This window comes from Acartia tonsa, chromosome 10 (assembly GCF_053477335.1).
Source record: "Acartia tonsa isolate MP-2025a chromosome 10, ASM5347733v1, whole genome shotgun sequence".
NCBI classification, from domain to species: Eukaryota; Metazoa; Arthropoda; class Copepoda; order Calanoida; family Acartiidae; genus Acartia; species Acartia tonsa.
Genome location: NC_137269.1, coordinates 10,675,494 through 10,699,429, shown reverse-complemented (window position 1 = coordinate 10,699,429; position 23,936 = coordinate 10,675,494). Strand labels below are relative to the sequence as shown.

The following is a 23,936-nucleotide window of genomic DNA, read 5'->3' as shown; positions in this document are numbered from 1 at the left end:
CCCCCTTCCATCCCCCATTAACCTATGCTATCCCTACTGGATGAACGAACTGACCAATAAACAAGTTCAATGTTAGCTAGCTAAATTTTTACCCTGTCATAATATTTACGTATATTCTACACCCATTTAAGGCAATTGGCGATTGATTAGTTGGTTCATAAAGTTGAGTGTCCAAACATTTTAACCACTAATTGTAATCTGTAGAAGGGGTGATTTTGTACATCACTATTCCATGGTAATGTACATCAATTTATCTAAAATTGTCTTATCCCTTTAGATTCCTGCATTCTCTAATATTTTTCACATCCCTTGTAATTAAAAGCTCCCAAAGGCATAATTTGACACAAAAAAAAAACGTAAGGAAGAATTTGTGAGGAATGGGATATTGGATTGTTTGTAAATTATTCTGGTTTCCAAAGTTTTATAAACTCATTGTCTCATTCGTTAGGTTAAGATCTTTGGGTAATTTGTTTATTCTCAATTGGTTGGTTCAAACTAATGATACGCTTTTCAACTTATCTTTGTAAACTATAGAAGAGGTAATATTGGAGAATAATACAAATTTATCTTCCATATTTTTGCTATTCTTGTCTATTGCTGGAAAGAATATGTTTATATGTTTTAAAAATATTTTAATATTCTTAAATCATAAAATGTTTTTGAATAACATGGGGAGTATAAAGTTTTTTTTCTCTTTTCATGTTCTTGAATTAAAATAAGCAACAACAAAAATAAGTAATTGTAGAAGCTTAAAAGATTATTTTTGATAAGTATTACAAATTAATTTTATGTAATTTGAATGGGCAGAGAAAAATATCGTAATTTTGTGCTGAAAACCTTTGAATACATACACATAACATAATCAAACATATGGTCATCATTAGCACTATAAAAAATAATTCTAAGTTCTTTTGTGTTTTTTAAGAGTTTAGATAATGTTTACAATCTGCAATACATTTAAATTCTCTAGAACGGCCGCTATAAGTTTATTTTAAGAAATTGATTTTATAGTATTTATCTAAGCTTTATTTTTTACAGTATAAACACCTAAGATTTTAATTTCAAGCCATATTTTTAGATTTTATTTTCAATATGATTTTTTATGCCTATAGTTTTTATTTTACTCTTTTTTATTTCATTTATATCAGCTTAAGCTTTCTTTTATAAGTTTTTTGCTATTAACATTATAAGGTTTTTGCTAAAAAAAAGATATTTTTGGCATAATTTTATGCAATAACCAGTAAAACTACAATGGATGTGTTATTACTTGGATCTTACACCAGATTTTTATTTTCGCTTATAAAGTAAAACACGCAGCGGGCTAAAATAACGATTTTCTATTTTACCATCTTTGAACCATCTCCTTTTTCTCTTACTGGATTAATGAACTGACCAATAAATGAGTTCCATTATAGCAAGCAAAATTCACGACAATTTTTCTCCTGTCATAATATCCACGTAAATCTTCATCCATTTAAACTAATATACTATGTTCAACAATAGAGATTTCTTCAAAAGGTTTCTTTCCCATATATTGAATATTAAGCAAAATCCTTTTATTGACAAGTTGAACATCAAGGATCAATTTTAAAGTAAAATATATATACACATTATAATCTATGAAATTAAGACAGTTTTTTAGCAGGTATTATCAATAAAATACTTTATTATGACAAATCAAGTAACAAGTAATAAGATAGGTTAAAAAGTACTAAAATACAAAAAGAACAGAAAATATTACAACCCCCCCCCCTTTCCACCCCCCAGTGGCAAACATGTTACCAAGTTAAGTTCCCTTAGGCACAAAAATCTTTTAGGTGGGGTAATCCCTTCCTCCCCAACATACAAATGACTTTAATCCTCAAAAAATCAAATGTGCAACCCCCTCTTCCTAACTGAAAAGGATTGAACGTCCTTGGAAATTTCCGTGAGTAATTTTATTTAATATTATTTGGATGTGTATTAGTGCTTCACTTGAGAATAAGAGATTTTACCAAATATTTTATATGTGAAACCTATGTATGGGGTTATTTCTATATTTAAGTCTGCAATTTATGCTCTGCCTTTAAATAGACCTTTTATGCACTTAAGAAACTCATCAAAATAAGTTTTTATCTAAATAAGATAGTTGCATACACATTATTTTTACAAATATTTAATTAAATAGGAGTTTTCATAGCTTGTACAATTTTAAATCTTAAACAATTTTAAATACTCTAAATTAGGAAAAATCTCTTAGTATACATTTATAAGATTATAGGTCTTCCATAATTACCATGGTGGTTTCCCCCTTATCGCATTTGGATCCAAACGAAAGTTTTGTTAGTTTGATCAAAAGTTAAAAGAACTAACAGGGTTATTTGCGAATATTAAGGCACTCTGCGATTGCTTAAAGCCTAAAAAGAGTTGTATAATATTAAAAGCCTCTAAAAAAGCTTAGAATTATATGAGAAAAAAAAATTCTGGACACTTTTTTTCCTTAAAATTAACAACAACAAAAAGTATAGATTTGTAGAAAATTAGGGGAAAACTGTGTAAAAAAATAAAAATGTAAATGCCAAGTAGAAAAATTCGTGCTAAAAGTCTGACTAAAAGGTGCTGGTATTCTCTTGTTCACTAATTTCAGGCTTATGCTGAAAATTCTTGGAAATTAGAAAACAATTACTTAATGTTACCATTTTATTATTGTTTAATTGTTGCTGCCTATTCAATACAAAACTTGTTAACATACAATCATTAAAAGAACTAATACATGTCTACAAATCTGTCCCTATGGACCAGGTTAGTTTTTAAGATGATCATTCCTTAAAATTCACATTTTTGCAATGATCTTAAGGGATAAGACAATACATAATAAATTTATTTATATACCTATTGATGATATACAAAGTTACCCTTTTGTCGATTAAAACTATAGGTTAAAGCGTTGGGACACTCAACTGTATGAGCCAACCAATAAAAAATTAATAAAAATGACCAAAACTTTTATTGTTCAATGTTCCCTCCCTCCAAGTATTTTTGACAATATTAACCCAAAATGATATCTAATTAAACTCAATATCAGTTCAATCAATTCTAATCAGTGATGAGCAATATATTGTCCACTTTCCTTTCCCTGTTGCAAAAGAATTTATATACTGTCTTTCTCTGTTTCGAACTACTCTATTTTTTATTTTTACCTTCTCTTTTTCTTTTTCATTCTCTTTTTTTCTTTCTCTCCTTCTTTCTCTCTTTCCTTCTATCTCTCTCTCTCTCTCTTTCTTTCTCTCCTTAGTAAACTTCTTTGCTAAAATTCTCTTTTCATCTATTTTTATGAAGTCTTTTAAAAATCTTATTGCTATTAATCTTAATCGTTTATTTACCCTTTTTTGCACATTAGCTTGTGTTTAAAATTGCACCTTTCAGTGCAGACCTTCATTTGTGGTGCAGTATTTAATATTCAGGGAGGAGGGGGACATTACACGAGTACCCAAGAATCTTTTTTATTAAAACTCTGGGGACTTTCATTAAATTTTGATTGGTTTGTATATAAGTTTTGATAACCAAACGCCTAACTAATATATCTACAAAAGGGGTAACTTTTTTATTGTCGAATGGTATATACATTAATTTATTTTTTATGTCTTCTCCCTAAAGAACCCTGCAAAATGGTGCACAAACACTTTTAATTTAATAATAACTATTTTGACAAAAGCAAACTTTTTCTAATAATTGTTCGGTACGTTTTATCCTTAAAATTGAGACGAAGACCAAACTGCATGACTTTTGCGCCCCTTTTGACGTCATATTCTCCATCTCTTTTTTAGGGGTTTTCTTTCCCACTTCTCTTCTCATCTGCCTCATTATATGACGTCACAGGAATCAAAAGTTACACAAAAGTTATACAGTTTGGTCTTCGTCAAAATTGAACATGTTACAAACGATTTTAGATTTTTAATTGTTTTTTCATTTATCTTTGTATTCTAAACAATTTTGAGAGAACAGCTTTTTAAGGCATCATTCAAAGAACACATACCATGATTAAAATATCTTAGTAAAGTGCACTTGACGAATAAATGACGTGAACTTTTTTAGATGCTTTTTTGTATATTGCTATTCTTGTTTTACTTTAGAAAATTCAATGCACCGTGTCTATGATGTTTTTGACAGGAACAAAGACAAATACTTTTATAAAGTAATAAGTAGTAAAGGTCTATGTATCCTTATGTCTATCTATAGCTTAAAATCTCTGTAACTGCTGCACCGATATGGTTCTTCTTTTAGATAAAGCTTTGTGTAGGTCTAGGGAAAGTTAATTATTATTTATACCTCTCGAGAAAAATCTCCCCTGCAGTAAAAAATATACGCAACACAAAACTATTTTTTTATTTGAAATTGGTGGATAGACTCAATCCTCCCTCCCTAAGTAACCCAGGACCTATGAGAAGCTACACTGTAAAGGAGAAGAAAAAGACAAAAGGACACAAAGACACAGATCCAGTTACTTTAATATAAGAATAACATTATATAAAAAAAACTTGGATTCTATGAATATAATTCTACTTGTTGACGGGGAGTTATTAATTAAAGCCGGAATGTTTTTTCTCGTATTCATTCGAATCCGGTGGATAGTAACCGGTTCTCATCCATACGAAAAAACTATGTCTAGCATCGTATTATATCCAGCTTTCTACGAATATAAAAATGTACAATCATAAGATTAAAACCAGTTTTTTAGCCGGTGCCTTCGGCACCTCGGGGCCAAAAAAACTGGTTTTAATCTTATAATTGTACATTCTATATCCGCGGAAAGCCGTTTATAATACGATGCGAGAAATAACTATTATATAAACAAAGTCGGAACATTTTATATACAGATTTTTTCTCATTGTCCTTTCCCTATAATCTTTAGTTGTATGAAGTGATGGTAATAAGTCTTTTGACCGAAAGTTAATATTCTATTATAATAAAGCAGTGCTCTAGTAGTAAGGGGAAGTTAGACATTTTTAACTTTGAGCATTTTAAAAATTTCAATTTAATTTTGATTTATTGATTCTCACTGAAGAAAGTATTTTCTAGTATGGCTTCCAAAACGCTGGATTCAAATCCTGTATACCATCGTATTATAGATAGTTTTCCACGAATACTAAAATAAAAATCATAAGATCAATACCATTTTCTTTTTTACAAATACGATTAATAACTATTAATAAATTATGTTGTATTTTATATATTTAAAAGGGCTATCTTTTCTTTTTGTGCTACCTATAACTTTTTTTGTCCAAGAGCATATCGTGGATGTTATTTTGATGTATATAAAATGTGAAGTGCATTTTTACTATTACTAAGAATTGCAACCTGTTTCCTTTCCTTCAAACATAGACATAATTTTTGAAATTGGTTTGTGTGAAATATTAAATAGCTTTGGAAACGGAGTTCTTATATAGATCTTCAAGCTCTTTGCTATGCTGAATGATCTTTAGATAATTCTAAGCTTTTTAAGCAGCAGCAAATCACTATTTTTCAAAGTTTATCTGCAGTCAATAATTCGCCTAATGTTTAACTACCACGAATTTTGCATTTATTTAAATAATTTTAAAAATACAAAAACACAAACACAATATGAATGAACCCGATTAAAGTTACGTATTACGAGTCCCTGTTTTATAGCAAGTGTATGTGCTAAGAGTAACTCTAGATAAGATAGAACACTGGGCATAAATAAATGTGATCTAATGAACTTCAAAGGCTGCTAGCGACCAAACGGCTTAACGTTCATGTTATGTCCGATTCTATTGGCGAATGCTGTGGCATTACCCTGCACCAAAATAGTTATAAACTGTTAGTATGTCTGAGAAGCTACATTCCAAAGTAGAACGATATCGGTTATCTAGATTCTTTGGAGCAGACAGACACACAAACATAGACATCCTATTACTTTTGTTATTGCTATGCTATAGAACATATGAACATGATTGTCCTTGATTTGTCCTGAAAATAATCGTGTCACCTCTTCTTGCAATTACTTGTTTATATTGAAGCACCACAAAGTTAGTGAAGCACAAAACTTGTCGTTTGCCATTTTTAGCTGTGAAGACACTCAACAATTATAATCTGATGGTTCATTTCTAGTGTACTTTGATTAGTTCATCAAATGTGCACATTGAAAGGAATTGGTAGTATTCAGGGACGTCTAATGGAGGGGGAAAAGGGATGATAGACCCCCTCCCCCCAAAAAAAAGCTTGGACGTCCTTGGTAGTAATTCATTTAGGACGTCGTTTAAACGGTAGAACATACTGCCCTATTAAGACATTTATTCGCATTTTATTTGATATAATTAAAGGTACTTTCACATGAAGTTCCTTGTTGAACAATGATACCCCCCCCCTCTTTTTTTGAAAAAAAATTTACTTTAGGACAATCTAGGTAATGTAAAGTACAGTGTATCCCCAAAGTGTTTAGTCATTGGAAAAGGCTCCTCCACCCCGTATTTCAATTAATTTTTAAAGTAAAAGGTGAAGGTTTCTCAGTGCTCAAGTGGCACTTTGTGTGAAAGCACCAATTAGTTGGACGTTATCGTTCTTGTTAAAAGCTAAGCTTTTCTATAATTAGGGTCGGTCCGTGAGTTCGTACGTCCGGAACGGATAGCTTTATTCATATTTTATGCATGTTAGAATTGTCCTATCGATTTCAAACTTTGCATGGTGATTCCTGTATGTTTAGATTTAGAAAGTGTAGCAACTCTATAATCATTACTTGAATGTCCGTCACTTCCATTTTAAATATGTTGATTTTTTTACTTTTTTAACAACAAATTCTTATGTGATCTTTAACAAATTTACTCACAATTTTGCTTTGATTCTTATATTCTGATTATTCAGTTCTGACACTATATTAATATAGTGTTAATGTCCGTTTGTCCTACCGTTTTAGAGCTTCGCTGTTATGGATGTTATCATCCTTGTTTTCTTACAATCCACTCCATTTACTAAACAGCGGACAATAAATTAAGCGTAATTTTTTTCAACTTATTTTGTTTAAATGTTATATTATGAAAAAGTATCAGAAATAAATCTAATTTCATTTTCCATTTTTTTAATAGTTTTTCAAAATTAGAAGTAAAACGTATTTTTTATTCTTTTATGTAATAACAAATTTTATTTTAGAACAAGGACAAAAGGAAGCCATGTGAGAAAATAGTTATTTATCGCATAGATTATAAACAGCTTACAGCAGATATTTAAATGAAAAATTATAATATTAAAACCAATTTATTTAGCCCTTAGGGGCCGAAAGCTCAGGCTAACAAAACTGGAATTAATGTTATTATTATTATTTTAACATTCGTGGAAAAAATATGCTATACGTGATTTTTCAGTATAGCCAACAACCGGTTCTATTCTAGATGTTCTTTGGTTTTGAGGTCATACTGAAAAATAATTTTCAATCTTGTATCATTGCATTTTGATTCATTTTTAAAGTTATATCTGCAATACCGGGCGTATGACATCAACATTAAAATATGGATTAACTTTTCTTAGCTCATAAACAGATAAACTCCATCACTATGCAAAGTTATTACTTTTAAACAAAAGTCATACAATTAAATAGATGATTATTTTAAGGAAACTTTAACAAGAGGAAAAATCAAAAAATCAAATTTTATGGTTTTTCATTTGTTTATTCTAGAAGTTTCTTTTGGACCCCCGCCTGGTTTTGTACATTGTATACTCATTGGTTTGATCACAAGGTGTTAACCAAATATATTTAATCAAATGACATGAAGTTTTATCGCCATAAAAAGCACAACTGTGTTCATGAGTACTAGAGTAGCGCAGTGAAAACAATCTCACATGTTATCCTATAATATAAAGTACTAAGCTTTTTTGTTTGTAGCGAAGGATCTTGCTAACCACTGAATCGATATGGTTCTCCTTTTGAGGGAAGCTTTGTATAGGCCCTAGGCTGGTTTTAGGCTGTTTTATTTTTAAAAATAAGTCTGGGTATAGTTTTAAGCTATTTTTATACCCTTCTATTTCCCTTCGAATATAGAGCCCCAAGATGCTAGGGGCGCAGACGCTAGTTAAACAATTAATTGGAATGCTAAATATAAACCTTATAATCTTGTATGGCATAAGCTTGTTCTTTGAATATTTTATGTTAGAATACATCCACAATAATGAAGCATTAGATTTACAAGTATAGATGTATAACTCAAACATCTACCTTGTTCAAGTGGTGGGGACCTATTTTGTCTGCTAGAAAATTTCTTTCTGCTTTTTTGTATTGAGTTAGCTGTGTTAATATTCAATATCCTAATTGAAAGTAGGCACAGGGTCTCCACCCCATAGACATACAGTAAACAAACCACAGCCCACTCTATTATTTTACTTTAATAATGAAGCTGCATAAGAACGGTTGCTGAATCACGTGACATAAAGTCGAAATATATTTTTAACATAAAACATAACCTTTTGATAGGGTAGCTTCGCTTCTTAAAAGTAAAACTTCGATTCGATTCATTTTGGATTATATATGACAAATAGGTTGGAAAAAAGATTTGAAAGAAAATCATGAAACAAAATCGAAGACTTTTGTGTAATTATGAAAAAGGTGTAATTTTTTATTGATATTGTGTTCTGGCATCAATTTATTGTCCATTGTCTTATTCCTTGAGATCTCTGGATATTATTGAACTGTTGTTGAAGAATATTTTAGTGTGTGTTCTCTCGGGGATTTTAAGGGATAAGACAAACGGCAATAAATTAATATACATTCCCATTGATGATAAAAAATAACTCTTCGTATATCAAAATTATTGGTTGAAAAATTTAAGCACTTAAAGTTTTAAACTAACCAATTAAAATTCAATAAAGGTACCCAAAGTTTTTAAGATAACTTTGTTATAGAACTTTGGATACCAATGTAATTTACAGTCCAATGGATCCTTCTTCCCTGTTGTTCTCTAGTATTCAATGTCGAGTTAAGTCAATATACCACCAGGGACATAGATTAATAATCAGAGATTTTTGTCTATGTAATCATTTAATGTTATGATAGGTGTAATTTTTAATATTTGAATAATCGGTCCAGTAAATCAGTGCTCGGCAGGAATAATCAAACATTTAAAACAAAACATTTGATTAAAATTTCTGACTGTCCATCCATGTCCCTGAATACCACTTGAAAATAAGTCAACAAAATAGCTTTAGAGAGCTCTGCATTTACAGGGATGTAAGGAAAAGGTGATATATAAATCAAGGGATGAGGAAAAAATTTACTTTCGCCAATAATAAAAATAGCGTTAGTCTAGCAGTCTATGAGTTCTTAACCTACATACGGACAGACTGACGCTAGGCATCGATACTCATTTATTATAAAATCTAGTAGTAAAATCTATAGTATAATCACAACTGTTAAACTTTTTTCTCACTTTCTGTAAAAGTGCTATATCGGTGCTATCACACAAAGTGCCTATTGAGCACCAATGCTCCATGCTCCCCTCAATTTAAATTAATTTAAAATAAGATACCCTAACCTAACCCTGTGGGGCTACTTAGTAGAAATTTGAGTGATAAACAATCAAAGGAAAAACCATCCCAATTTTTTTCTTATTTCAAAGTGCATGCCCAACAGGGTACTTTGATTCTCAAGCAGCTCAATTTTTTTGCTGTAAAAAAACCTCCCTAATCCATGGTAGCAACTGGTTTTAAAGGAGGAGCTGAACAAATTTTGGCTACTTCAAAACACAAATGAAAACAAAAACTTATTTTTAAAAGCATAGGACTTGTTTCGTTTAAAAAGATAAACTTTTTAAAGATTAATATATAAACAATAATAAAAAGCTTAAAATATCTTCTACATTTTTGTTCGTCAAATGAAGAGAAAGGATATCCGCTATATAACATATCCAATTATTTTATAAAAAAAAATCCTAACTGAAATAGGGGAAGGGAACATTGGACTGTAAATAACACTGGTATTTATATTTTTATAAACCCGCTATCGTTGGCACAAAAACTTTTGTTGAATTGGATCGAATAGTTCCACACTTAGTGTGTCCAAACGTTTCTCTACATTGTCTTACCCTTAAGATCCGTGGTAACTAAAGATCTTGGTAATTTTTTAAATTCTATTATAAACCTAAATAATGAAAAGCAACACTTTGTCAACCTTTAAACTTACAGATATGGAAAACTGTGAAACAAAATGAATTAAATTTTTGCAAGAAAATGAGAACCAGTATGGAAAATTAAAATCTACCTGGGTTTATTATCTGTGCTAAATGGTGAACCTGAAATCTACTTCGTTTGAGTAACTGTACTAAATGGTGTACCTGAAATCTACCTTGGTTGATCAACTGTTCTAAATGGTGAACCTGAAATCTACCTGGGTTGATCAACTGTTCTAAATGGTGAACCTAGAATCAAATGTCGCCTTTAACCTTGGAGAATACAGGCATTTCAAACATAAAATAAAGAGAATTCACATAATAATTAGGTATACCTATATTATGAGAAAGGTTAATCTATCTTCTAGATGAATATCATATCTAAATTATTAAATTAGCTTTAAGTTTATCATTGGACAGTACCAAGTAAAATCCGAATAAAATGTCTTATAACATTGGGGGGAAGGGGACATTAAACTGAAAATTAGATCCTTCTTTTAAATTTTAATAGATTCCGAATAAAATGTCTCATAATTTTGGGGGGTAGGGGACATTGGACTGAAAGAGTAGTTTCTGGTTAACTTTCCATGCTAAAGTTACAATGTTTTGAAAATGGTTTCAGTTCATTACACGAAATTTTGCTACCCCAATCTTCAGCCAATACAGAACACAAGCTTATCCTTAGGTTATTAACAATATACATCAACAAAATATTCAAACCGTTTTGAGATCCTAAACCACATATTTCAAAAATTATTTTAAAATAAGAGCCATAAGATGTTGGAATTTTTCACAAAACCAAATTAAAATCTTGAGTTTAGGACTGACTTTCAAGTAATTTAAATTTAAATAAAATAAGTAATATATAAGCAAACCATTTAGTCTTATTTAGGAGTTGGTTAAATATATTTAGGAGAATGGTAATCATTTCAAGATAGGACAACCTATTTGTATATATTACTAGGTTCACAATTGTGGGGAGGAAATAATTAGTATACAAACTGTCATGTTCATTTGTTCATCAATTATTTGCCCCTGTCCCTGAAAGCAAATTGAGTAAATGTAATATTGACACAACTAGATCCAGTTACCTGAGCTACACCCCCACATCTCCATCTCCTTCTCCAAACAAACACTACAGCAGAGGTGGGGAGGGTGCCAGCCCCTTGCCCCCATCCCTTTCCAGCCCCGGAGGGGCTCCTACCCCCTCCCCCTCGCCGGACAGGCATGGGGGAGGGCTGCAGAGCTACGGGGGTGGTGGAAGCCACAGTATTAGATCACCTGAAGATATTTCTAGTCCAAACCAAAGGTTCGAGTTTCTTTCCACTCTAAAAAATTTGTCAAAAATGCAAAGTTAAAAAATGATTATTTTCGATAGTAGCATAGTTTCTTTTAAAATTTATTAACACCCTTTTACCCCTTGAACGTTCAGTAAATAAAAATATTCAATATTTTTACAGTGCATTTGTTGATTTTTGGTATAAGTAAAGTATTTTGTTATTTGATGCTTAGTCAATATCAACATGTTCCTTTCTTATTTCAGCATATTTAGATTTATAAGAAAAGGCTATTCTTAATTATTATAATTATATTTCCCTTATATTTCATTAGAAAATTGAAAGTTTATGTTTGTCTGTAGTGATCTTGCTAACAATTGAAACAATTAAGTTTTATTGAGAAGCTTCACATCTTACTTTCAAATATAAATCTCTGGATGGTTTTAGGCTATAAAACTGTCCCTAACTCCCCTAGTTGTTAGGGGTGCAATCGATATGTACAAAAATTTCACAAAATAGAAAACATAAATTCTAAAAATTAACCTATATGCACTGTATGCTGCTCCTTAAAAGAAAATAAACTTGTTGTAGAATGTCACCCTTGGATATTGTGTCCCTTGCTACTCAAGAAATAAAGAAAACTGAAGATTCTTTACACGAGGAAAAGGTATTTCAAAATGATTGAAAATTAATAATTTATTATCAACAAATAGATTTATTATTAAACAAGATTTTTATGTTCTCTAATAAAGTGAAACACACAGCGGGCGTAAATAACGATTACCCCCTTCCATTCCCTTTACCCCATAACCTCCTTTCCTACTGAATGAACAAACTGACAATTAAATGACAAGGGGAATAGCAACGTAAATTGACGTCAATTTTCCCCTGTCATAATATCCACGTAAATTATACATCCACTACCAATAAATATTCCTAGCTACTCTACAATTAATCAGATAAAATTAATATTATAATTTTCTGTTATATAAATCATATTGAAGCAAAAAATAAAAATACCAAAAACATATCATTTACTATAAATTTACTGTATGTTTAGTATATATATAATATATATATATAGAATATATCTTTATTTTATGTATGTATCATATATATAAATATGTATAAATAAGGTTCCAATAAGAAATAAAATTTGTCTAAATTGTTTCAAAATTCAAGAAAATAATCTATGCATGTTAAAAATTAGTGCAAATTATGTTTATTTACTAAAGTTTTGTAACCACGGTATCATATTTGTTGGTTTAAAAACTATAATTTTAATTTAATTATGATTAGTTCCCATTTCCAACTTTTAAACAAATACATTTAATCTACAGAAGGTGTAATTTTTTATTACCATTGGGGGTGAAAATCAAATTATCGTCCACTGTCTTTTTAAAAATCATGGCTCTAACAAATGTATAAAATAATTTAAATTAAAAATAAATTTATTCCTAGGGACGTGTAACGTGGAACCTGGCGGGCCTACTGCAGCCCCCTGACCCCTCCCTGTCCTATCCCCCGGGATATCCTGCCCCTCCGCCCCACCCGTCTGCCTACAGTCCCCACCACCACCTACATTCCCTGCAGCCGCCAGAAGTATCGTCAGGCTACAGCTTCTCAGCAGCCGCCATGGGAGTGTCAGCCGCTCCAGGTAAATATAAATTTACTTGGAGTTAAAAGATTTGCGCACACCATCAGAATATAAAGAAACAATAACTTATTCACAGATACACGCGCAAAATTGAACCTTTTTGCGAGGCAGCTAAAAAATTTTACGTATAGATTCTAAAATGGACTAAAGATCATATTAAAATTTCAAAATTCACACCTTGTAAGTTTCGATTATTTTTATCTTAAATAGAAGCGAAGCTACTGTATAATATACTTTGTCTATCTGTTCGTCCGTTCTGCTTAACCTGCTCATAACTCAGTTTACCCGTTTGTCCATCCATTAATTGGTGCAACGCTTCTTATGGATGTTCTCATCCTTGTTTTGTGTTTTACATGTCTTTAACAAAATTGCTTTTATATTTAAACATTAGGATTTATCCTTTAGGATTAAGTAGCCTGCCATTGAGTGCACCTGAATCTTCGCCAGCTCAAGCCTCCGGGTCCCAGGGGGGAGGTCCACCCGTCTCCAGCACTGAGACAGGGGGCAGTCAGCCGCCAGTCAGCCAGCCACAGTACAAGATGGAGCCTATGGATACGTCTATGTATTACGGCGGGCCAGAGTCCGGGGACCCACACAACCCAGCTTCTAGTGTCTTTCAGGTGAGTCTGATATTTTTTTTATAGTTAGGGTTGGTCCATCCGTCCGTAACGGTTAGCTTTTTTCGTTAATTTATTATGTAACTTCTATTCATCTGATTTCCTTATAAAATTGTTTTCTTCTAGTTTTTTTAGTGGAAAGGATAACACAAGAAAATTTCGTGCTTTTCTTGATAGTTCCTATACACTAATTTTTAGGAAATTCTCTGCCTAATAATATATCTTATATTATAGGGAGGTTTAGAGAACCAGGATGTTATGCAGACCCTCCATCAATACCTCCAGCCTGCGCCTCCAGATTTACCTCACCATGATTCTTTATCCGAGGTATTATTACATTTATTCAAATAGTGGCCAACTTTTAAACCAATAATGATAATCTTATACAGGTTGGGTAATTTTGTTTATCATCATTGGGGTACAGTTCTTAGTCCAATGTCATTAATACTTGTGGTGAAACTTGATCTGTAACTATTACTGCAACCTTTGTTTGTTTAGGGTGGTTGGCTAGATCCCTCCTTGCATGCTGGACTATTTCCACATCAAGAATATGATTACAGGTATAGTTATTATCGCATCGTATTACAGACAGCTTTCCGCGAAGGCGTTGCTACGAAAGGCACTATACCCGTTTTGTCCTACGGCATTCCCTAATAATGAGGGTGACTTATTAAGCATCTTCAAAACCAAACTTCAAACATCTATAAAAATAATTAAAGGTTTTAATTGAAAGAAACTTTAATAAACAACAGAAAATGCTTTAAAAAATATAGAAACAAATATTTTTTTAATCCTGAATTTTTTTTAGATGTTACACAGACCGAAAAAAGAAAATAATTCGTGAATGGAGCAAGAACAACACATCTCCCCGTGCATCAGACTCCCTTGGGGGCGCGGGGGATCCCCTAAGAAGCCACCCCTACATGGGGGACTTTCTGTCCCATGGTTATCCGGCCCCGTATGGTGTAAAGGACGAGCCCCTACGGCCGGATTATTATTCAGCCTATGCTGCGTATGGCGCTGAAAGTAAGTTTGTAAACTCATCTTATTTTAGTTTAAGCTTGCTCAAACGTTTAAAAAATGTCAAAAAACTAATTTTAAAACCATATTGACAAATTTTGATGCTTTTTATTTAAGTAATTTTTTTGCTTCTTTTTAAACCTTTTTTGAAGAAAATTCTTAATTATCTTTTGACTTTAGAAAGACATTTATGATTTAATAATATACTTAAAAGGTTTCGTGATTTTTTGGTAAGAAAATCTCTTTAAACCATTCGAAATCTTTTAGAATTTTTGAAAAAGATGAGAATATAACTGAATAAAGTAACTCTAAATTTTAATAATAAGAGTTTTGTCTCAGAGTGTCTTGTTGAACTCTGAAACCTCCACTTATTTTGAAAGAAAATTGGAAAAAGGGTGGAAGTGTAGTTGTTTGTTTGTTTCTTTATCTGGTTATGTTATATTGGATACTAGGAAGCCCCGCAGGATTAGAGCATAGCAGTTATAGGCATAGAAAAGCCCCTCACCCTAAAAAAGGAATTAAGAATGAAGAGGTGGGAAGGGTCTGTGCTCGACAGGTTCTTTGTATGAAAATAATATTTTATTAAAATAAACCTTTCTTCTCAGAATAAAACTACAAAATTCTTATCATTTTAAATGTTTAGGTCTAGTAAACCCTTACGCCCACATGGGACGGCGGGAGAAGAGAAAGAAGCACCATGATAGTTTACCCGGGGGTAACACTATGACAAGGTAAGCATAGCATCATGATAGTTTACCCGGGGGTAACACTATGACAAGGTAAGCATAGCAACATGATTGTTTACCCGGGGGTAACACTATGACAAGGTAAGCATAGCATCATGATAGTTTACCCGGGGGTAACACTATGACAAGGTAAGCATTGCATCATGATAGTTTACCCGGGGGTAACACTATGACAAGGTAAGCATTGCATCATGATAGTTTACCCGGGGGTAACACTATGACAAGGTAAGCATAGCATCATGATAGTTTACCCGGGGGTAACACTATGACAAGGTAAGCATAGCAACATGATTGTTTACCCGGGGGTAACACTATGACAAGGTAAGCATTGCATCATGATAGTTTACCTGGGGGTAACACTATGACAAGGTAAGCATTGCATCATGATAGTTTACCTGGGGGTAACACTATGACAAGGTAAGCATAGCATCGTGATAGTTTACCCGGGGGTAACACTATGACAAGGTAAGCATAGCATCATGGTAGTTTACCTGGGGGTAACACTATGACAAGGTAAGCATAGCATCGTGATAGTTTACCCGGGGGTAACACTATGACAAGGTAAGCATAGCATCATGATAGTTTACCTGGGGGTAACACTATGACAAGGTAAGCATAGCAACATGATTGTTTACCCGGGGGTAACACTATGACAAGGTAAGCATAGCATCATGGTAGTTTACCCGGGGGTAACACTATGACAAGGTAAGCATAGCATCATGATAGTTTACCCGGGGGTAACACTATGACAAGGTAAGCATAGCATCATGATAGTTTACCCGGGGGTAACACTATGACAAGGTAAGCATATATTATTTATATTTCTAAACTTTTATTCATTCCGGAGGAAACCCTTTCAATCCCCTAAAAGTAATAGGATGTCTTAGTGTATCTGTCTGTACCAAAGGATCTCGCTAACCGATGAATCGTTATTATTCTCCTATACATATTAGCTCTTCATAGGTCCTGGGAAGGTGTGTAACTATTTTTGGGTAGGTTACCACCACTCTTCAAAGAGAAAGCGCCCCAAGGTTTTTTTACTTTTTTTGATCAAAACTAAAATTAAAGTAGGGAAGGGTAAACTCTCCCCTCTCTAGAGGCCTTTAGGGGCGTATCCACTAGTATAAGTAATAAAGTATACAGTTATAATGTCATTAGAAATCGATAAAAAAAAACAGTAATTACTATTTTGCTTTTAATAATTGACCTTGTTGTCCTTATTCCAAAAATCAGATAAATAGGATAATTATACCATACAAAAATTGTAAAGTTAAAATATGCATGCTTTAAATGGACGTAAGGAGTTGCGACGCTTTATATATCGCACCGAACTGTTAAAAAACCCTTCATGCAAAGTTTGGAATCGATAGAACAATTCTAGCATGCCTAAATTAACAATGTCACTCATATTTTGAACTGTGCACCTTATTATTATAAGATGCTATGACAGGGATGAGAGGAAGGCGCAGGCCATGGGACTCCCAATATCCTGCAACGACATCATCAACCTGCCCATGGACGAGTTCAACGACTTGTTGAGCAAGCACGAACTCACAGAGGAACAGCTGACACTGTGTAGGGATATCAGGAGAAGGGGAAAGAATAAGGTAGATTTCTTAACAAAAGTCAATTAAGGTTGAAATAGTTAATTTTTTTACAAGATAAGGAAAATAATTCATATCTAGTATCTAAATGGATAGATTGATGAACATCGCCAATGAGGATACTCAAAATTACCCCGTCTGTATATTACAATTAATAGTTGAAACGTTTGGACATTCAAATTAATAAGATAAACAATCAAAATTCAATAAAAGTCCACAAAGCCAATGAATTAGAAAGCGTTATTACAAAACTTTGTGGAGTAGTGTAGAAAACATTACAATGTCCTCTACCTCCCTGAATTCATATGGTTTGATGCTATTTCATATTTCTAAACATTATGAAAACAAGGATGACAACATCCATAAAAGCGAAGCACTGAAACGGTAGGACAAACGGACATTAACACTTGTATAGTGTCAGAACGGAATAGTCAGAATATAAAAGTATAAGAGTAAAAATTGTAAGTAAAGAAGGTGTATCAACTTTTTTGCTTTTTATTTAAGATAGCTAGCCGGTTCTTTCAGTAAGTAGTAGATGTAAAATTTTTCATAGAATTCAGATATGCAATCGGTTTTTTTGTAGACCTCTTATTTTTTAAGTAATTTAAGTTTTTTAAAAAAATAATTAAGTCGGTTTTAAGGTACTAAAAGACAACAAAATAAAAGAAGAAAATGGCCAGTATGAACAAAAATAGTAAGATCTTTAATTTGACACCTTTCTTTTAAAATTCTGTTGAGTAATTATTGAAAAAATCTATTTTTTTAACCTCGGTTTAATAAAAACTTTAAACCTAAATATTTTCTCAAACAGACATAAAAAACATGGGTTCATATATACCTTTAGAATCAGAAAAATATTACGAATCCATTCTAAGCGAAATTGAAAAAGTTTTAAAAAATTGTAATAAAAAATAAAAAAAATAAAAAGTTTATTTTAAGAATTGTAACTACTAAACTAGCCAATCACAAATCGCAAAAATTGACGAATCGCGAAGCTTAACCTATAAAGTTAACCAATAGAATTGCCAAAAAAAAAAAGGAGATCGTTCATACAATATATACAATAGATACTACAATGAATATAGTGATATTACAGAACATGTAAAGAATGAAAAATTATGAACAAATATGCATCAGTCTGTTTATAAACTTCAAAACAATGCATTTAAAAATACATTATTGTTTCTTGTGTTTAAAAAAATATCTGCTACATTGCATTGTCTTTTGTTTAGGTTTTGTTCAGGTTTTATTCAAGCTAACCCTTTAAAGCCGAAAATTATGATTCTTAAAATAAACTTATATTTTTTATTTTAGTTTTATAAAAGTTTTTCAATTTTGCTTAGAATGAATTCGTATTATTTTTCTCATTCTAAAAGTATATATGAACACATACTTTTTATGCCTGTGAGAGGATATTTTTAATTTCAAAGTTTTGATTAATCCGAGGTTAACAAAATAGATTTTTTCAATAATTACTTAACAGAATTTTAAAAGTAAGGTGTCAAATTAAAGATCTTACTATTTTTGTTCATACTGGCCATTTTCTTCTTTTATTTTGTTGCGTTTTAGTACCTTAAAACCGACTTAATTATTTTTTAAAAAAAATTAAATTACTTTAAAAATAAGAGGTCTACAAAAAAAAACGATTGCATATCTGAATTCTATGAAAAATTTTACATCTACTACTTACTGAAAGAACCGGCTAGCTATCTTAAATAAAAAGCAAAAAAGTTGATACACCTTCTTTGTTGAAAAACTGCTTGATACAGGATAATGTTTATGGACATACTTACATTTTTAGGACTTGATTATGGAGTTACTTCGCTTATAATATTTTACTTTGTTGTCCCAGGAATCAGCATACCAAAAATCAGATCAAACGGACAAATAGATCACATAAAAATTTGTTGTTAAAAAAGTAGAAAAATCAACATGTTTAAAATGGACGTTACGGACATTCTGGTAATGATTATAGAGTAACTACGCTAAGTTCCTAACTACTACAGGAATCACCATGCAAAGTTTGAAATCGATAGGACAATTCTAACATGCCTAAATTAACGGAAAAAAGCTATCTGTCTCGGACGGACGGATGGACCGACCCTAATAATAGAAAAGCTTTGCTTTTAAAAAGCGAGATTTATTGAAAAAAATAATGAAAGGAAAATTTTAAACATTTTAAGAAAAAATATGATAATCTCAAATATATTTATTAGTATAATTCTTAAATTATAGGTAGCAGCTCAGAATTGTAGAAAGAGAAAGATAGACATTATAAAACAACTAGAAACTGAAGTTACAAGAATAAAATGCAGGTTGGTAGCGGAGCCAAATAATTCATTTATGTTTGGATTAACTCATTCAATCCCCAACCCTTCGGTTTTTATATCTCATTTTCTGTATGTTATACTTTTTTAAGATAATAACTTTACATAACAGAGAATTGGAATGTTTTGAATGTCTCCATCCTTGCGGGCACAGGATGACAGCAAACCTGGCAAGGTCATTCAGTGAACTGTACGAATGTTGTTATGTACACTTCATGTTTGCATGACCTAATTTATGTAGTATATATTTTAACATTTTAAATTTGCTTGGGGGGGGGGGGGGTAATTACCCCCCCCACCTGAAATCTGTTGGCAGGGGTAAATTTAGTTTACCCCCCCCCCCAAAAAAAAAATTTACCCCCGGGTTAAATTACAAAATTGAAAAAAATTGAAAAGAGGATAACGCCGAGATTTTTTTTATTTTGGGGGGGTATTTACCCACCCCTAAATGTAGGGGTAAAATGAAAAAAAAATTTGGGGTGCCTACGGCACCCCCAGAATCGTTTGGGGTGGGGGGGTAATCGCCCCATTACCCCCCCCCCCCTTGGACGTCTATGGTCTGCCCTCCCCTCTTTTTCAACCCATCAAGTTTTAAACTCCCCTAACAACAGTATGTATGCTACAAAAGGGCTGGATGTAAGCAAAGTTCACAAAAGACAAAGGTCGACCTCTGGAAATTTTAGGTTGGTTGATTTCATGGGTTATACTTGTTTAGGTTGACCTACAAGAAAAGTCGGTCGACCTTTAAAAGTTATTTGTGAACTGGGCAATAGAATATCTTTACTAAAAAGTAACACTACTTACTTCGCCCCTAGTATCTAGAGGAGGATAAGGAAAGTCAGAAAAAATAGCCTTAATCCATCCCACGACATTTACAAAGCTTCCTTGAAGAGTACAACCCATTCAGACCAGCAATTTAAGAAAACCTAAGCTTCAGAAGAAAAACAATTTCTTCTTTAAATTAAAGGAATAAATTAAATGTTTTTTTTCTAGAAAAACTGAGCTTTTAACAGACCGAGAAAAGCTGATCCATCAGAAGACAACCTGGACAGATATTACTGACAGACTACAAGATTACATACTTAAGGTAAAGAATCGGTCATTTCACACAAAATACCCATTGAGCGCTAAAACCCGACCACTTTATTTTTTTTAAATAAGGGGGAGTGAGTTTTTAATATGTCTTTGGGGCTACTTAATTCCCAATATAACCTAACGTAACCATAAGAACTGAACAAACGATAAACTATCACTTCTTTTTTAAAAATTTATTACAAATGTATGTAAAGGTTCTTAAGTGTTAAAGTGCTCAAGTTTTACTCTATTTCAATTAAAGCTTCCTTAAAAATTTAAAAAATCGGAAACCACCTAGTAGAAAAATGTAAGAACATACTTTGCCAGAATTAAGATAGATTCCCTACTCTGAATAATGCATTAACAATATTTCATTAGGATAACTTTAAGCAACTCTGTCCTATCCTTGTGGGGTGGGGGGCTCTAGCACTGTGAGGCCTATAACTGCGTTGCCCTAACCCTGCATGGCTAACCTGTTTCCAATATAACTTAACCTTAGTTAAACAAACGAAATCTCACTCCATTCCCCCTTATTTAGTTTTTCAACTTTGTGTGAGAGGTCTTTGTTTTTTTTTAATGATTGTCACAAATTTAGGAGATGGGTCACGACCCTGTATATTTCGACATTGAGATAGAGCAGAGTAGTCGGCAGGCCCACGTGGTCCAGAGAAATCCTCCGGACCATAGTCGGGGGGCGCCCTCACATCACCACCCTGGCCCCCATCATTCTGGTATGCAACATGAACAGGTATTTTGTCCGGATGTACCCCTAGCTTCATTTGAAGCGTGAGTTAAGGCTATAAAATTGATTAAAACCATCCAAAAATTTATATCTATTTAAAATATTAGATTGTATAAAACCATGACAGGACCTACTTAAATCTTACCTTGAATAGAAAATCAAATCGGTTCAGCAATTATGAATGTCAATATAAGCTTCTTATCCTTACTACTTTATATGATAGGATAGCTGGAAAAACCTAGGGGACTACACACATAGTACTTTAGAAAATTATCTGCCTTAATCACTGACGCTTCAATTTGAAAAGGACTTTTTCTTAAGAAATTTGTTTTAACTCTCGATTTTTTTTCAACTCAACCGATAGTAAAAGGATATTAGAAATAGTTGTATAAAATCTTTAAATGCAAGCTAAAAAATCATGTATTTAAAGTGGTTAAATTCAGTTTTTAATCCTAGATCTTGGTACAGCTATTGAACGCTTGCCTTCTCTATTTTTTAACTGAATGTATTAGGTTTCCAAATTATGAGAATATAAGGATGGACATTTTTCTAAAAAGGCATTATATATCAATATATTCTTGTTTCAGGCAAGGCTTGGTGGGGGACCTGGGAGTAGTAGCGCCGGGATGTTTGATCCACGCGGAGGAAATGGCGGTCATGGCATGCTGACAGACCACCATGGCAGGGGAGGAGGTCAACAGCATGATCCTCTGGTAATGGACCATCAGCTGGCTATGCATCATGAACATCTTAATGACAAGGTACTGCCACAACTTTCCCTTAAATTCCAATCCAGAATTAAAATCTCTCGTCTCATAGGGGGGGGGGGGGAATTAGTTTTTTATTCCAATTATAACTTCTGCAATGGGCCTTGATCTTGCCATGCAGGGCCTATACCTAATGTACTGATTTAATTCGGTCCCGTGATAACAGGGTTAGATAAGGCTAAGGTATGTTAAAAAACAATAACTTTAATAAGCTAACCTTTATATAAGCTAGTTGGGGCCTTTAATGTCAGTGAATCTAATGCCTATGCATAGATTCAACAACATAAACAAGACTAACTAATATAAGGTTAGCACTCGGTATCTACACATGTATGACAAACTGCTCTCTGCTGACATCAATGTATAAATTCCAACATATTGAATAGAAAGCTGATTGAATTGTTGTATTATCACAGTACTTTCCTAAAAAGTTTCTATTTATTACAAACCCTCTTCCCAATATTTCTAAAATAAGGAGCCCTAACCCCGGCGGGGATACCAATTACCAAATATAACCTAACATAAACTTTTTTCAGACTCGAGCTTACAACATGGGTCTGAGACAGGGAGGAATCCAACATCCAGTACCTATACACCCTATGCACCCATCATGAGTACCTATACACCCTATGCACCCGTCATGAGAACCTAAAGACCCCCTACAACCAATTCTATCTATTATATAACCTGAGTTTTTGAATATAAACTTTCCATAAACAATCTTTTAAGTTAAAGTGAATAACAAAGAAAGAATATTAAATTCAATAAAAAAAAACTAAAATGGACAAAAGCTTATATATTTTAATAAAATTTTTTAACTATGAAGTTATAGAAAATAATGTGAGTTTTTTTATGAAAACAATCCATTGAGCTAATTGTAAAGTAAGCCACGATCTCTGTGTGTATATGAAAAGTGAGGATATTTGACACCCGCCTGACAATGCAACGCCATGGTGCCCTGCACTTCTGATCTCTGGACAATATTATATAAACTTTAAAAATTAAGGGTTATTAAATAACCAAGAAGACATTAATAGTGGATAAAAAAAATTATTAAAGTTCATGTTAATATGAAAATGCTTAGCCGGTGAAAAAAACATTGTTGTGTTTTGACTATAAAAAACTACAAAAAGTGATTTTAGTTATTATGATTAAATCAGGACTCGTTGTCGCATATTTTTTTATGCTGCAGATAGTTGAAAAAACTGCGGCTACGACTTGTAAAAAAAAAGTCAAAAGGGCGGCTTGTCAGCTGTGTCTTCAGCTGCGGATAGTTAAAATTTGGACCGTTGCGTTTAAATTGTATGTTTCTAACCGCTATCAGTCTTTTTTTTTACAGCGGTAGCACATATTTTTAAAATAAAGACCCTGGTTGCATTTTGTAGCCGTAGCTTATGCAGTTGCCAAACACTGGTTTCAACTATAAATGAACAATATTAATATTTATTAGTAACAAAGCTACTCTATAATTAACTTTGTCTATATGTCCGTCATTCTGTTTTTCATGTTACAAAAATATAAATAAATGCATATGTGAAAGGTTTAATTTTTTCCACTACTAAATTATTGATGATTTATGACTTCTGAAAATCTGCTATGTTCCTTACTTTGTCCGTACTTCCATTAATAAGTTTTTTAGCTTTGCTACGTATGAGTGTTGTCATCCTTGTTGATATACAATTCAATGCAAAGGTAGTGCCTTCAATTCTAATATACTGTATAGTTTTTTTGTATTAATTAATTGTATAATTTTGTAAAGGTTTTTATGTTATAATTTTAACTAATGTAAGTTCAGCTTTAATTTAATTAGGTAATTTAAACTTATACATTGTTATAAATTGTTTAGATATCGAAATAAGTAGTTTTGAAAATATATAAAATGCTAATTTATTTTTTAAACTAAAAAAAATTCTTATTATTAAATTTTTTCTTAAATAATTCCATCAATAGCCTA

The 23,936-nt window shown here is 32.3% G+C and overlaps 1 protein-coding gene across 5 annotated transcripts in view; it reads left to right on the top strand.

Moving 5' to 3' along the window:
• Positions 1-23,422, top strand: part of LOC145329366 (uncharacterized) — a 102,387-nt gene extending 78,965 nt beyond the window's left edge. Inside the window, exons 1-15 of one of the 5 annotated variants that reach the window (XM_080173449.1) lie at positions 10,699-10,836; positions 11,233-11,460; positions 12,020-12,095; positions 12,890-13,085; positions 13,491-13,705; positions 13,937-14,029; positions 14,201-14,262; positions 14,511-14,728; positions 15,366-15,453; positions 16,919-17,075; positions 19,308-19,387; positions 20,393-20,486; positions 21,069-21,221; positions 21,803-21,976; positions 22,519-23,422. In XM_080173449.1, the coding sequence (XP_080029575.1) occupies positions 10,739-10,836; positions 11,233-11,460; positions 12,020-12,095; positions 12,890-13,085; positions 13,491-13,705; positions 13,937-14,029; positions 14,201-14,262; positions 14,511-14,728; positions 15,366-15,453; positions 16,919-17,075; positions 19,308-19,387; positions 20,393-20,486; positions 21,069-21,221; positions 21,803-21,976; positions 22,519-22,596 (2,010 nt within the window). In that variant the 5' untranslated portion in view covers positions 10,699-10,738 and the 3' untranslated portion in view covers positions 22,597-23,422. Of the gene's footprint in view, positions 1-10,698; positions 10,837-11,232; positions 11,461-12,019; positions 12,096-12,889; positions 13,086-13,490; positions 13,706-13,936; positions 14,030-14,200; positions 14,263-14,510; positions 14,729-15,365; positions 15,454-16,906; positions 17,076-19,307; positions 19,388-20,392; positions 20,487-21,068; positions 21,222-21,802; positions 21,977-22,518 lie in introns of those variants that run through there. The other 4 variants (XM_080173446.1, XM_080173447.1, XM_080173451.1 and 1 more) reach the window with 4 other exon arrangements.
• Positions 23,423-23,936: the final 514 nt, after the last annotated feature.